The following is a 16,999-nucleotide window of genomic DNA, read 5'->3' as shown; positions in this document are numbered from 1 at the left end:
TAAGGGGTATATAATTTGCCAAATTCAGTCTTATCTTAGCAAGTAATAGTATTAGATTGAGTTCAAGAGTTTTTTTTTGACAAAGTACAGCGAATGTTTAATTTTCGGTACTTTTTTTTTTATTTATCAAAAATTGTCAAAAAAATTGAATTCTGTGTTTCTGTCATTATCTGTCGAAAAATAAAATAGTTTCGAAAGGCGTATTTAAATCGAGTTTTCTAATTTATTTTTGGCTAATTGTATGTAAAATTCATAATTTCTTATTCGTCCACACAGTGTGAAAATTATGTTCTATTTACTAATGTTGCAGTATTTTATTTAAAAATCAATCATTGTGCGATACATCGATGAAAAAAAACTGCAAAAACTGTCTGATAAGAATGATAAGCTATCGCCGAGAATTTTTTGTCCATTTTTCCGTGTTACGCATGCAAAGGAGTTCTGTCGGTTCTGAATTTGTTGAGGTGTGCGGTGTGTAAATTAGTTTGTTGAAGTGGAAGGGTGTGTGTTGTGATGTCCATGAGGAAGGAGTCTGTAAGGATCGGCGCGGAAGGTAAAAGAAATCAGGATTTATGTATATATCTCCTCAGATATTTATTGTTTAAAACTGGCCTTTTCGGCTGAAATAATTTGGAATGTCTAATAGGTTTTAATCAATGTTAATTATTTGAAAAGTAAATCCAATTTTAATTTTTATCTCATTAGTGACCGTCTTTACGTGTTACGCATTACTGCAATTAATAATATAATTCATTGCAATTATTATCGTTATTGTTTTTCTAAAATTTCAGAATTGTTTTGAATACCTATATTTTTTCATTATAATTGAAAACAGTGGGACTTCAATGTTCGAGTTTATTGGGAAGTGTTTAATGAAGTTTCGGTTACAGTCATTTTAGAATGTTCTTAATTTCCAAACCTAGTGTAGCAGGGTAATTTTTATTAAACCTTCATTTCTTGTTTTCTGAACAGTTCCCAGTTTATTGAATGAAAATATTTATTATCAATATTCTCCGAAACTCTTTTTTTTCCAAATATTTTGAGTTTGTTATATAGATTTTATTCTGTTCATGTTCACCAAGAATCGCGTGATGTAAATGTTCGTAGTAACTCATATTTACACTTTATAACGGAACATATACTCCTATATTTGTGGTTTATGAGTCTGCCTTGATTTTTATCACAATTACTTTACAAAAAAGTTGATATTTGGGTTAAGTCCCTAGCGACTGCTCGCGTTAGTTCGATCCCATCCTTGTTGACATATTTTTTCTGGCATATTGAATTTATTTAAATATTTATCTTCAGGTGCGAGGGAAGTCCTATCGAAATTACTTTAGACCAATTTTTCAATAAGAAAAACATGACTTGTGAACTTAACATATTCATTTGTAAAACCTTAGCATCATTTTTCTTCCAAAATTGGTGTTGTAACCTGTACACACTTATTAAAAAAATTAATTGCTGAATTTTTAAAAAACCCGTTAATTATCCAGACTGATTTACGAGATTCCTTCTGACTTTTTAAAAATATTCAACCTTGACGTACAAAATAAAGACGTAGTTAACGATTTTAAATTACATATTTATGGTGTTTGCGAATAATCAGATTCTATAAACTTCTGATAACATTCGTGCATTATGCGATAATGTGATTCATATGCGTCATTGTGGGTAAGATTAGATCGCTAATTGTTTTTTCAACAAATTATTTTTTTTGATGGCCACTACCAAGTAATGCGTGTATTACATGACGACCTTTAATGAGTAAACGAGTCGCAGGCAAAGGATAGCTTAGTACATAAAATATTCATTTCTTATTAGTCGCATGAACTGTACATTGATTTTAGACTCACGTTGTAAATTTTAGTGATCGTGAGAAATGAGCGTCATGATTCCTACGACTATTAAGTAATATGTTCATTATGGCACTGAGATAAGCTTCTTGTGTAGTATTCGTGATAACGCGAAATGTCGAACTGTCACGATTTTATATTTCCCGTAAAAAAGTTTTCAGCTTTTATTACCGAAAACGCATAAATAATTTGGACTGTGGCGCAGAAACTGGTGTTTATTATCCAGTAACTCAGTTTATCAAAAGCACACTGCCGTCTAAGAACAGGTTGGTAGACCTTCGTTTGTGAATTTAATTAATGTAATTCAGGTCTTGTTTCTCGGTGCACAGGTGCTTTCATCCTGCAAATACTCGTTTTATGTGTTTTCAGCGATAAAGGTGCAAAGAAAATGCACCACAAGCCCCAGACACCTCCTCATAAATTCTGCAAATTTATTGCCCGCATAACTGTCGCGTTTCAGAATAAAACGCAATCTTTTTAATTTTTTTCCTCATGATTAGCAAGGGTATACTCCACATTTTATTATTCATCGCGGAATTCTTCCATATTGCGTATCTCCCCGTTCTCGTATACATTATTGCCACATCTTAACAAGTGCCGCCACGGGTGCTCTTTCCCTTATTAATGTTTCGTTAGACGCAATTTCAATTTTAAAAAGTTCTTTGTAGCGAATTCGGAGTTAAGCTAGAACTAGTGGTGAAATGCAAATGAAGGAGTGCTCTTCAAAGACATGCATTCGCTGTCCTTTTTGTAAAAGTGTGCAATTTAAATATTTATCCTGGAAAGAAAAAAAATGTATTTTCTTGTTTGAAATTCCACCCGGGACGGGTTTATACCCGTCGGTGTATATGTTTCAATTCTTTGTGTTGGTATGGTACGAATACATTACATGGGAGCGCTAATTCTGGTAAGGAGATTGAGCAGCTTTGTGCAGTAAGCCTCTCATTTACATTTTATTAGAGAAGCGTTTAATTTTGTTGCGAGTTTTGCTTTTATTATTCGAACTTTTCCAGACTAAATATGCGAGCAGCGTTCGCAATTTTCGGGACACACGAATTTTGCCTAAATTACATTTACCTGCGCTATTCTTAGTTTTTCGAATAGTAAACTTGTAATTATCCCGTAAGCACGATTCTACCCTCACAATTTTTTTCGGCAACCCTTAATTAACGCCGTTACGTGACCATTATTCACGAAATTCATGTCGCTTAATTAGTACGGCCAGCAACAATAATTGCTCAGCATTAATTTGTGTTTGTGTAATTGGCACGCAGTTTTTCTCCGACGAGAAAATAAACTACGTACGTTCGAGGTATTCATTGTTGTGTAAAAAACTTACCAGAAAAAATTCAATTACTGAAAGCCCGACCTCTGTTCTTGGCAAAAGTGCGCTCACGTTCCATCATTTTTTTATGTTATTGGAAAACGTGAATGTGGCGAAAATTTGATTGAAATGTGCTAGAGTGAAAGCGTGTTGGTGATTTTTTTCATGACTCTGGAAATCTAGCGCTAAATTTGGAATATGTGTTAAAATTAGCCAATGTTGATTTTTACTTCTCGAGCGTAGTGGAAAATTTCATTTTTGAAAAAGTTGTCTAAAAAGTCTCAAACAATTCAGGGTTACAGATCTTGACATACTGATTCCAAAAATATAGCGTGTTTAGGGTCACGGAGAAATATTTACGAAAAATTCCGCGAGAAATTCGAATTTTTTGAAATTTTCAAAAATGGCGATATTTCAATGGCCGATTCTGAAAAAAGGGTTAGAGTTATCGAAGAAATGGGGCCGGAAGTGACTTTTGCGGCCTGAAATGTATAAGAAAATGTATTTACATTTCGAAAATTGTCGAAAGTGGGTCTAAATTTGCATAAGATAGGTATATTTTGTAATTTTTTTTTGTATGCAGATGACATTAAATTAGCAAAAATAATTGATAATCTCCAAGATTGTGAAAAGTTGCAGAAAGTTTAAGTCATTTGCCAAAATCAGCCTTATCTTAGCAGTTACTAACCCCGCCCACCCCCCCTCTCTTTTTTTAAAGGATATCTCATTAGCCAAAATTAGTCTTATGTTAGCAGTTACTAGCACCACCCACCCACCTTCGAAGAAATGAGGCTTCTGTGGCTCGAAATCTAAAAGAAAATGTATTTATTTAGATTTCGAAAATCGTCGAAAAGTGGTCACATTGTGGAAAATTTTATTTTTGAAAATGTCTGAAAACTCAAGGTTATAGATCTCGACATGCTCGATTCCAAAAATATAGCTTGAGCGTATTTGTTTCGAATGTATCTATTAATAATTAAAGCACTTTTTAAGATAAGACTGATTTTGGCAAATGACATATCCTCTAAGAAAATAGAGGGTGGGTGGGCGGGGGTAGTATCTGATTAGATAAGACTAATTTTGGCACTTTTGACATATTCGACCAAAAAAAAGTTACGATTAGCGCATTTTGTTTTACTTTTTTCACATCCTAGATTCTATTAGTTCCTACTCCCACACGACAGAAAAACATAGTTAGCCCCGCCCACCCACCCGGCCTCCATTTCGGTGATTGGTTTTATCCGCTCTGAAGGGATGGAATGGTCTTATACTGAACAGAAATAAAATTACTCATTAGAATGAGAAGAGGGGGTGGGCGGGTGGGGCTAATATTTACTATGATAACACAGATTTTGGCAAATGACATCCTACAAGAAAATAGAGGGTGGATGGGCGGGGCTAGTATTTGATAAGATCAGACTGATTTTGGGACTTTTGACATATTCGAAAAAAAAAGTTACGATTAGCGCTTTTTGTTTTACTCTTTTCACGTCTTAGATTCTATTAGTTTCTACTCCCACTCGACAGAAGAACAATTAGCCCCGCCCACCCACCCGGCCTCAATTTCGGTGATTAGTTTTATCCGCTCTGAAGGGATGGAATGATCTTACACTGAACAGAAATAATATTAGTCATTAGAATGAGAAGAGGGGGTGGGCGGGTGGGGCTAATATTTACTATGATGACACAGATTTTGGCAAATGACATCCTACAAGAAAATAGAGGGTGGATGGGCGGGGTTATTATTTGATAAGACAGGACTGATTTTGGCACTTTTGTCATATTCGATCAAAAAAAGTTACGATTAGCGCTTTTTTTACTTTTTCACATCCTAGATAATTATTTGTTGTTGCTTAGGAAAAAATTTTTTTTGTTTAATAAAATTAAGGTTTATTTCTTGAAATTTGTTTTTAGCAATGTACGAAGTTATTTTTCCCTTTCAGATTTTTGGAAAATTCTCTAATCCGAACATACCTTTTTCCAAATTAATTCGAATTATCGAAGTTATACTGTAAAAAGTGAAAATGCAATGTTTTATTTAATAAGCGCAAGTCGAAGCAACAAAAAAGTCTGGACCATCGCATAAGGGCGAGGGAATTTCTGTCGAAATCATCTTCGACCAATTTTTAATACTTGCTTGAGCAATTTTTTGAGGTGGATTTCATCTTGGCTAATAGAAAATTTCTTTTGACTACATTCTTACATCCTTAATGAAATTACGTTTTCTTAGGGTTCTGAAGATATCAATCAAATACCTACCTTATCCTAAGAGATAAAATGGAAGTTTCCAATTACATCAATGTAGCTCTTTTAACAACTATATATTATTCATTAAATCTTAGATACTCGAGTTTAGGTTTGGAAAATTAACTTGTTATTATTATTTGCGAAAAGTTTTATTGTTAATATGAAAACCAAAAGACGCAAACTGGGCAAAAGAATTCATTGTAAGATATTGTATATGCTGTAATTAATGTTTCCTGGAGGAATTAGGCATCTACAAAAAACTACACTTAGCTGATTCGTTAGCTAAATTTGTGATTGCACCTACTAAATTCCTTGGCCAGTTTTAGGACAAGAGAAAAGCACGAACCGTGGGAAAATAAAAATAAAAAATTGGTCGAACGTTGCTTTAACAGAACTTCCCTAGCTCCTGAAGTAGAATGAAACATAAAAAGTAAACAACCAATCAGATGAAGGAATTTAACTCGTTACTATGGAAATTTGCAATTTAACACCTTTTAAATTTAACAAGTTTTTACAAGATTAATAAAGGCAAAATCAGTCTTATTTTAGCAAGTACTAGTCCTACCCACCCGCCCCCTATTTTGTCAGAGGATGCTATTTGCCAAAATAAGTCTTATCTTAGAAGGTACTAGCCCCGCCCACCCGCCCCCTATTTTCTCAGAGCGTATGGTATTTTCCAAAATAAATCTTATCTTAACAAGTACTTCGCCTCATCATTTGCCAAAATGTTAGTATTTGCTAAGATAAGATTGATTTTGGCAACTGACATAATCTTCTGAGAAAATAGGGGGTGGGTGGGCGGGGCTAGTACTTGCTAAGAACAAACTGATTTTGGCAAATGACATATCTTTTGAGAAAATAGAGGGCGGGTGGGCGGGGCTAGTCCTTGCTAAGATAAGACTAATTTTGACAAATGACATCTTCTGAGATAATAGGGGCAAATCTAAAAAATATCAATGCTATCAAATAAATCACAAGTAAAAACTCATCATATTTTGCACATTTTGAGTAGAATTTATTCGGCAAAATTTTGAGATAACGTCATCAGTTTCTTGGGGGAATAAACAGATATATTCGGTTACACGCTTACAATAACTTTAAAACATCTCCACAATTTCAAAGTATTCATTTTTGTAATTCTTGATTTATTGAATAAAATAAATTGATTGATTCATTAATTTTTTTGGGTCACCCTGTATAAGCAAATCTAAAAAATATCAATGCACTGATAAATTACAAGTATAGACAATAGAATTTATTCGGCAAAATTTTGAGATGACGTCATTAATTTTTTCCAGTTGATAAACATATACATTTTGATTAAATGTTACTATGCTTACAAGAACTTCAAAACGTCTGCAAGATTTCAAAGTATTCAGTTTTGCAATTCTTGCAATCAAAATGATATATTGACTCAGTCATTAATTTTTTTGAGATACCCCATATAAGCAATTCTAAAAAATATTAATGTAGTGATAAATCACAAGTATAGAATCATCATATTTTGCACATTTATGATAGGATTTATTCAGCAATATTTTGAGGTGACGTCATCAATATTTTAGGGAGGATGAGCAAATACAATTTGATCAAAAAGTTACCATGGTTATGATAACTTTAAAACATTTCCAAGATTTCGAAGCATTCGGTTTTGCAGTTTCTTACTAAATCAGTAAAATAAATTCACGCATTCATTAATTTTTTTGAGTCACCCTGTATAAGCAAATCCAGCAAATATGAATCGAATAATAAATCACAAGTATAAATCACACAATCTAAAAAATATGAATGCACTGATAAATTACAAGTACAGATTGATCAAGTGGTCATATTTTGGACATTTTAGGTAGGATTTATTCGGCAAAATTTTGAGTTGACGTCATCAATTTTTTGGAGGGAATAAGTAAATATAATTTTCATTAAAAATGTATTATGCTTATCGTAACTTTAAAATATTTGCAAGACTTCAAAGCATTCGGTTTTGCAGATTCAAAATTAAATTGCAAAATCTTGTTCTATACTTTTAATTTTTTTTACAAAAATCTGGACATTTCGGGTACAAACTTAAGACGGAGTCATAAACTACATGTTAGGCCTATGTTATTTTATACATTTTAAAACCCGTTTACTATGTACGATTTTGAAGTGACGTCATCACATTATTGGTGGGGATAATCAGACAAATTTTGCTGAGCGTTTTACTATTTACATGATATTCATAATATAAATACAAAATTTGACAACAGTCGACCCACACTTTAGGAGTTTATCTGTCTAATAAATATCCGGGACGGCAGAACGACCGACAGACCGACAGACAGACAGACGGACAAATGGACAGACGAACAGACGAACAAACGAACAGGCGAATAGACGGATAGACGGACAGACGGACGGACAGACGGACAGACAGACGGACAGACAGACGGAAACAGGAGACCTATTCCTTTGTACTGTCGGGATCATGAAAGGTCGAGAAAATGTAAAAGTAGAGGGTCAGCCGACAGACTCGATTACAATACTTCCTTTACGCTCAGGAAGTAAAAATCCATATAATTTACGCAGTTACCGACATTTCCGAAATAGTTATTTACAAAAAATTCAGAAAAATCTCACATTACTGAATAGGAACTAAATTGAAGTACGAGGCACTTTGTGCCGAGTATTTTAAAGCTCCGAGTCAAGTAAGAGATTTTACTAACGTGTTTTGTATAAAATTTTTCCTGAAATCGTAAATAAAGGACGAGGTTTACAAATTTTAGAAAAAGTGTTTACAAATTTCACGAAAATCAACTTTGTTAATTTTGTTCACCACTATTACACAGAAAACAACATCAACAAAATTTCATTAATTTTGTGCGTGTCTTGTGAAAACAGTCTTAATTCATAAAGTAATGATGAAAGGAGACGAAAATCATTGTGAGGGCATACCAAATTTTCGAAGTTTGGCGTCGAGAAAAAAAAATGACTGCATTTACCGAAGAAATATTTTCAGAATTTGGACATTAGCAACTTTTATAAAGTTGTTGCATATTTAAAGCGAAAATCGACTGGTTACCAACCAAAAAATTCGAAATGTTAGTGCCGGGACCAGATTGATAAATTTTTTCTTGAAGCTCCCGATAAGGAATTTTTATTGGTGAATGTAAGTTGTGACAATGGTTAAAAAAGTACCTCAAATTAATTTATTTTTTTTTATGTATTTACAGGTCGCGCTTATTGTGGCGTTTCGGGAGCTTGTCGATGTGACAAATTATCAAAGATGTTACTGGATGATATTGAAGATGAAGATAACGTTCTAATAGTACACATTCCTGATTCTAAAACAAAAAAACCTCGTCGCTTTGTTGATGAAGGAAATTTTGCTTTGTACGCCCGGTTCGTTACGCCCTTCTAAAGTTGCAACGTATCTTGAATTACCTCTGGAATACACGGGGCATTGTATGTGCCGCAGTTCGGCGACTTTATTAGTAGACTAGTAGATTAGATTAGGGCCATATCGAGGAATCGATCCAAAATAAGCTAGATATAGCAAGAAAAATACAATCAGGGCCAGCAAAAACACAACTACTAGTATGGGCAATAATCCCTCTACAAGTAATGATTTATCTGCTGCGATCTCGCCGGCAATGAGATTTTGACTGGGACTTTTACTGAAAATTTGAAGCTCATATTAACATTTCTAATTAATAGTTTTGAATAAATTGTTCTTTTTTAAAGTATCTTTTTTATTTTGCGTCTTGTGAAGTCTTTACAGTACTAGTCAAGAAAATGTAATTTTCCTGCGCGTAGATTGTAAGACGATTTCCGGAAAAATGTTTTGTCTCTATCCACCACCTTGAAACGCCTGTAACGCGTCTGTAAATAATTACAATTACCGACGGCCTGGGACTTGTACCACGCTTGCATTCCCATCACGAAAACCAGAAAATCAATATCAGTTAAATCGCTGAATTTGTATTTCCGACGTGTTATTAATCGATTTGATTTGGGTATTTAGCGACGACGCCATGAATAATTAAGCATCATTAAGACGATGACGCAAATTGAGGTTCTCCGATATGTTTGTCTAGAATCCCTTTTCCTGACTCAGCCCTTTGACGAACAAACGCTACAGCTTTTAAGGAGTTTCATTGTCTGGTTACTGGGTTACGGGTGAAATTTTCATTAAGGGTATCGATTTCCGCGTGCATAAGTGGACTGTATTGATAATTTCAGGCTGAATGTCTTACCTCGCATGTGGCCAGAGCGCACAGTCCAGCCAACACAATCCAAGTCCATCTGACCACCCGCACTCTGGCCATGCTATCTACAATCCTCGCCCGTGGCGGCTATGCCATCACCACCGGCTTCTCATGCAATCTGAAACAAAAATCCGGGTTTAATTTCAACACAATACGCTTTGTCGAGCTTAATCAAACCCTTTGAAATTTTTTGTCCCTAAAAACTTAAAAAGAGTCCATGTTTGGAAAAAGCCTCAGGAATTTCATGCCGTCAAAAACAAGAGGGAGCTTCGTGCTGTAAGCTTTGGTGAGCTTTGTAATTATCGATATTTACTTTTTGTAGAAAAATTTTAAAATTTTGATTCAATAATAATAATAATAATTGTTGTGTTAAACTAACCAATCCTTAAAAAGTTGTCGAGTTATTCATTTTAGTTTAAATTCTCGCAATTAAGTTTCGAAACTCGTGTTGTTTTAATAACGTGTTAAATTAAATGAAATGATTAAATTTTCGCGGCTTCAGTGCAGCGGTTTAGCTGACGCTTTAACACTTTCGGTGTACAATGTATTCAGCAAACGATAATAAAAAAACAGTTTCAACGAAATAATCCTCGTGAACCTTTGAGTGAATTAAATTCCGCTTTTTGTAGTCTCATTTTTCATGTTGAGATATTTTGGCGAAGAGACGCTTTTACAGGAAGTGGATCTCGCTATCACAATTCTAACTGAATTGTTCATCTCTACCATTTCATAATCATAAGTAATTATTCATTTCTTACACAAACTTTGAAAAGTTAGTGTTGTACTTTACAGTAGCCGACCATTATTTAAATTTGCTTTGCTATTCAAATCCTCATTTCGGGGCCGTAATATGACATTTGGAAGTCGTTCAATATTTAATGAGTTCATGCTCACCCGTAAAAGTAATGTTTATAATTCATTTAAACTTTAGTGAGACTTGTGCTAGATTTCTAATTCGACGAGGCTTGGTTCCCACATATTTCTTGTTGATTGGCTAGAAAATGCCAGCAGTAATAATAATTTTAATGTGTTATGTACAAATGAAATTGTTTTGCTGCTGCATTTCTTAAATGATTGTCTCACTGATAAGAAATTATGCTTAACTACTTAATTTATTTTCTGTTCAAATTGAAGATTATGTCCAGTAATTGACTCGGTTAAAGTTTTTTCGACGAGTTAGTAATTATTTTCCTACATTTAAATTAGGTTGTTAGTCATCAGGCATTTTATATCCGTCCTTTGTCGGTGAGTGATTTATACAACAACAAAACATAATTAATATTATTAGGGTTTATAAAAGCATTGTTCGTTTAAACATACGTTTAAATGAACATGCGATTAAATTCAACACAACAAATTGTTAGGATCAAGTTTAGTGCATTATTACGCATTTAACAACTCATTAATTTCTAATTTTCTTTTGATAAACTAGCTCTTAATGGACAATTTGCGTGAATGCGTGAATTATATTAAAATAAATTGTTAAAATAAGCAACGTTTTGTGACACAAAAGAAATCAACAAGTTTGTGTAACAAGTTTCACTTGTTAAGGATTTGAATAGGTTATGCTTCAGAGGTCAGATCATTTCACTACAAACCAAATAACACAAAGTTTTCGTCTACTTTGATCATAGCGAAAACAATTTAAAATGAAACGGACTATAATTTATAATAATTTGTTACAAACATCAAAACGAAGACCATAAACTGGAATTGCGATTTTATTCACGTTTTGTACGTTATTTTACGATAAATGAGCAGGTAATTTCCGTAAATTACCTTAAATTATAGAAGCAGAGAACGCCTTCATCATGCCTGATTTTAAAGATATGAGAAGGCTAAGCCGGCAAGAGAAATTATCGACTGAGTTTACGTGTCTTCAATTTGAATTTCTCGAATTAATTCCAATGAAAATAACAAAAATTACTAGCGTGTGGAATAAATTCGTCTAGGTTTTTATCAAAGTTGAAAAACATGGACAAAACATGATTATGTTGTGGCAAAAAAGTCTGATTTGTTTTTGTGTGTCTGCGACCTTAAACATCAAAAGATACGAAAGTGGTGTAACAAACAATTTCTGTTAATTTGTTGTTTTTAGCTAAATTAAGCTATCGCAAACATTAAGAAGCATCTATTATTTCTGGTAGCTTAAAAGCAGAAATACTCGCATAGGAAATTAAAAAAAGCTAAACAGGGGATATAAGTTTAAAAGCATAACGAACCACTTTCATTAAAGAATATTACAACAGTAATCCTGTAATATAAAGTGCACTTTGCATTTCGTTTGTGCAGTTTTCTTAAGCACCTACTCAGCTTTTAGGATTTTACTTGTCCACGATTTCCGAGATACCAGATATTACAAGGATAGTGGAATTTTAAATAATGTATACTTAAACTGGGTTAGAAGCGAGTCTAAGTTTAACAAGTTTCATAAAATTTAAAGCGTCTGGTGAAAAACCAATTTACCCTGTTTTAGAATTTCGCTAGATTTGTGCTTGTCCTATTTTATTTAGTGCTACATACATTTTCCAACTTTCACGAAACGGAATTTACTTTGTCCTAAATCTAACTCAGACAGTTAGGTATTGTGAATTTTAAGTAAATCACGGAAATACGGCGATTTTTTAAGTGCCTTTTAAGCGGGAGCATTTCGTTTATTCGTCGTCTTACTCAAAGTATTATATTTGTGAGAGTTTCCAAATATGTATTTTATTATATATTTAAAATCAACTCGACTTCGAAAAGCTTTCACGAAAAGTGAATAAAATCCGTTTTCTCACTTTAGAAATGTGGGTCACCGACTCATTTACCCTGTTCTAACAACATTGGTCACAGAATATCAATATCAGCAAGTGCGACAATAATAGAATTAGTGTCAAACTCGCACTCATTCAAAATTAAACATCCTCACAATGCTACCGTTTTTTTGTAAACATCAGTAATTTTCCTGTCGGTAAAGATAATCGATACAGCACGGAAATCAAAAACACTCACTTCGAAAGCAACAAAAACTTTACCCACGGAAATAAAAAATTTATATTTCAGCCGGTAGCGAAGGCAAATTTCATCAAACGCTAATTTATAATTCATACAAGTACAATATCGCAAAAATATTATCTCACGATTTTTTATTTCTCTCGAAACAACAAATACTTATCAAACATTTCCCAATAGTCTGTCGATTGTATCAACATCACCTGTTGTCAAAACACCCCTTCGAAGCAAATTGATTGTTTGATAACGCGTTCAGTGAAATATCGAATAATTTTTGACGTCTGCTCTAATTGTCAGTGGAAAATAAGCTCTTAAACGGCCATCAGAGAGCTTTTCGTTCTCGTTAGGCGTTATCTTGGATTATTGCCTCTTCAGAAACGCTCACGTCTTCAGAAATAACAATTCCAATAACAATTTTCTCGTGCAAATGTGCTTGAATGGCGCCAAATTTGCCATAACCTCATTACAAATTGCTGCGCGATGGAACAATTTGATTGGCCCTGATGAATATTAATCCTCATCAAAAGTCAAACGGGATTTGTTGTTGTACAGGGAATGTCTGTTGAATATGGATTTTCCCTTTGATTATCTCGATCTGCCTAATTTCCCTTATGCCTAATAATTACCGGTTTCCTCTGCATTTTTGACCAATTTAATTACCCTGTTTGAATCCCACCGTTCTACAATCTCCATCATACTATTTAATCCTCGTTCGAATTTGTTGTCTCATTAAAAATTCCTCTTTACACGGAAATGATGTAATTTGAATTTTCCTTCTAAATAAGGAAAGTTTTAAGCCGCCGTATTTCCACTGAGGTTTAATTATTTTGCGATAAAAAGTTGCTCTTCATTTCTTATCGGGAAAATGGAACTGTCATCAACTTTTATAAGGATGATACGAAACAATGGTTAATTCAATTTCGGCAAAGGTCAAGGTTTTTCAAGGCGATAGAGTGGCTTAAATAAGAGGCAATTTGGGCCACAAATGCTGCATAATTGTGTTTTGTGACACGTAAATATACTTAGGCAGTATTCTTTGTGTAGGTTATGACTTATGAAAGTCTCATTTATAAAAGCGAATCGTGTTTGACTAATAAATTCATAATTACGTATTACTAAACATTTTATTTGCTTTTGCTTATGAAAATTTGGTGCTCTAGAAATTGGTATTGACGTTGGTCTATAAATATACTTCATGTTAGCAAAACTTGTGTAGTTAGATAATAAATTATTTCAATTCGTTCATAATTGATTTTAATTTGAAACACTCGCTAGGTGTTTTTCTGAGCAGCTGTTTTCTAAATCAATAATTAAACCTGACTATTTTATTTGCTGCTGGTGTAAAGAAGTAAATTAATAATTCAGTTAGCATAGATTAAATTTCTGGATAGTCTAAAGAACGTGGGAAATATTGGGTTCTAAAACAACTACATACACCCAGGACTAAGAAATGATTAATTTAGTGTTCCCTTTTTGATTTATCGAACGTAATAAATCCATAATTGTTGAATCACCGGCGACCTAATCATATGACGTCATCCAAATTTTGGTGAGGATGAACAGACAAATTTTGGTTATTTATAAGCACATAAAAGTGCCTGTAGTGTTTCAGCTGACACGTTAATCAAAACTAAGTTTAAAATTGTTCATTCAAAAGTTATTCAGTGTTTTGGTTGCTCTATTTTTGCGCGTCAAAAGATAACATGGTTTTATCTGCTCAACTGGAATGTTTTTGTGGCGGTTGTGGTGTATGTGTGTGCATTCCTCGTTCTGTTGTTACATCCATACAATGAAAAAACTACGCAGCTGACACCAAATCATCGATCTGCGGCTTTGTTTTAACTAAGCTTATTTAAAAGTGCTCGTACATTTCGGTTTCGATATTTTAGTAACGAAAAAGCCGCGTTCAAAGCGCTTATTAAAATTTGTAAAATCACATTTGAATTGTAAAAACGCGTTCCTTTGTGCCGCCAACAAAAATTAATTGGTGTAATGATTGGCACGGCCCGATTACACGTGGCTTTCGCACAAAGAATTTTTCTCGTCGTTTGGTCGATTGATTTAGTGATATTGTTCCCGAAATTTCGAAACAATTTCCCGTCATTAATTTTGTTCATCTTTTCACCTGAATTTCTAAGCCATAAATGATTAAAACTTACGATAACAAGTTTCTTTATTTACGTTGCGCTCCCCTTCGCACGTTTAACAATAATTCAGCGGAACAAATCACAAACAAAAGCACAACACAACAATAAACACTAGGTTTTCATCAAGTTTTTAAACAATACAAGTTTCAACAGCACAATCAAGTTTTTAAACTGGCGCTCGACACAAAGCTCACTTCCAACTTAATTATCGCGTATAGAACACACAGCACTTTTCGACTTTTTCGCTTATTTTGACAGATGTAGGCGAATTTTTCTCGCCACGGTATTCGGTACAAGGGTCGAAGATAGAAGTAACCTTGACGTTTGAATAGGTTACTCAAATAATTTTGTGTATCAGTCATGAATGGTTTTTATAATAGGAAGCTTCCTGCCACCGGGCTTGAATAATACTGCACCGACTAGGATGTTTATTATTCTATTGGTGGTAATCTTGAAGGGCACGTCGTCTTGATGGTGACAGTACGCAGTGGTTCGGTGCTAATTAAAACAAGATCGTATTTTGAAGGTTAATTACAAACACTCTCGCTTGTTATGCAACAATTAATTCAGCTCGTTAGAACGGCAGAGTCGGCAGTTCTATTTTTAGAGATACGTTGGATTGTGGTTGCTGTGGAACTCTAGACATTATTGTACTAGGATTTTTCCACTTACGTGGAAATTCTCACAAAGGTAGAAGATGTCATTTACGTCACTTTTATTTTATACAGTTTGTCCTAAATGTATTGAACAAAGAAATTTGAAACTGAAACTGATGATTTACAGGTAATGACGTCATCTATTAAACACGCTCAGGATTGTTAAAAAATACAGGAAAATTTTTGTTAAAGAAAAAAATCGACAATTATCATAGTGGTTTCAATGTGACAAGTGTCAACCTGAGGGCACTTACTTTACTAAAGTCGCTCTGTGGAAATGGTTAAGAGGTGACAGTTAGAAAATAAATGATTGAGGGTGCTTAGAGAAATGGATAGGGGTGGATCGAATAAGGTCAAGTTGATGAAGATGGGGACGCTTTAGTGTGTTAGTCGGACGTGTTGATATTATTGATATATTTTTTATATAGGAGAGAGGCGAAAAGTTCGTCATACTTTTTCTGACTTTCTTAGTTACGAAGGTAAATGAATAACGGTATTGATTGTACTCGATATACACTTTACCCACTTAAAAATGACATGGTACGTAAAATGTAAACACCCCTTTCCCAACAGAAAATTATTACAAACGTGGAATTATGGATCACTGTTTACACTACAAACACTTTTGTGCAATAAATATAGAACGTACAGTGTGTAGAGGTTCTAAAAATATTTTCATAAGTAAGAAAACAGTTTTCGGCCTGTGCTGAATTTGTATGAGGTTACAGCTTCATAATACGTCAAACAAACCGTCCATAATTTAGATTTTCCACCAGAATACATATTTGTAATGATGGCCAGTGTTACCACGATTTTGACGTTGTGTGTTCAAAAATCCGCCACAATCAATAAACAATTTATCCCTTCTGGTGACAATGGGGCCCTACGGTTAACTTGTTGGTTAACACGAGAGCAACACAGAGATGCGTTAAGAATCCCCCGGGATCGGTTAATTCAGATGGCTCTACCCTTGTAAATGTAAATAACCGGATTAATGAAATGAAATCTGCTATGCAGCAACATTTATTGTTAACGTCATTTATAAGTTAAGTCTTCCCCATCCCCGTTGTTACAATTTCCTTTCGAAGAAAGCTTCGTTAATGAATTCGTTCTTGACTTTTCGCATCGATCGGGAATTGATGTGCCGCTCTAAAAGTTTCATGGCGTTTATTTCCGTGACACAACAGATAAAAAATTTATGTTTATGTCCTGTGACATTACCCCTAACAGGTGTTGCTTGAATTACCATGATGGGTGGGAGTGAGCAGGTCATTGTTGAGCCAAATGTGCAGATTTAAAATTTTTGCTACAATAGGATGATGGATGGTGGATCGTGCTACAATTAATTCATTCCGTCTCATATTAATTTTGTCCGTCGTGAATTTTAATGTCTGTGACCTACTTCTGTCACTTTTAATTCGTAGCTGAATTCACGTTATCGTAGCTGGGTAAAGGTTTAGAATCTTTGAGGATTTGTTTTTGGATTTAGTTTTGGAAGTTGATGAATGGAAATCCATTGTGTGCGGAGCAG

The 16,999-nt window shown here is 34.1% G+C and overlaps 1 protein-coding gene across 3 annotated transcripts in view; it reads right to left on the bottom strand.

Moving 5' to 3' along the window:
• LOC135141189 (leucine-rich repeat-containing protein egg-6) overlaps positions 1-16,999 on the bottom strand; it is a 91,859-nt gene that overhangs the window by 8,531 nt on the left and 66,329 nt on the right. For 2 of the 3 annotated variants that reach the window (XM_064072060.1, XM_064072042.1), the window contains exon 2: positions 9,660-9,789. In XM_064072060.1, the coding sequence (XP_063928130.1) occupies positions 9,660-9,731 (72 nt within the window). In that variant the 5' untranslated portion in view covers positions 9,732-9,789. Of the gene's footprint in view, positions 1-9,659; positions 9,790-14,824; positions 15,218-16,999 lie in introns of those variants that run through there. The other variant, XM_064072052.1, reaches the window with a different exon arrangement.

This window comes from Zophobas morio, unplaced genomic scaffold (assembly GCF_036711695.1).
Source record: "Zophobas morio isolate AGI-343-1 ecotype UQ-CSIRO unplaced genomic scaffold, CSIRO_AGI_Zmor_V1 ptg000004l, whole genome shotgun sequence".
Lineage (NCBI taxonomy): Eukaryota > Metazoa > Arthropoda > Insecta > Coleoptera > Tenebrionidae > Zophobas > Zophobas morio.
The sequence above is the reverse complement of the archived record's forward strand: the minus strand, read 5'-3'. Positions and strand labels throughout refer to the sequence as shown.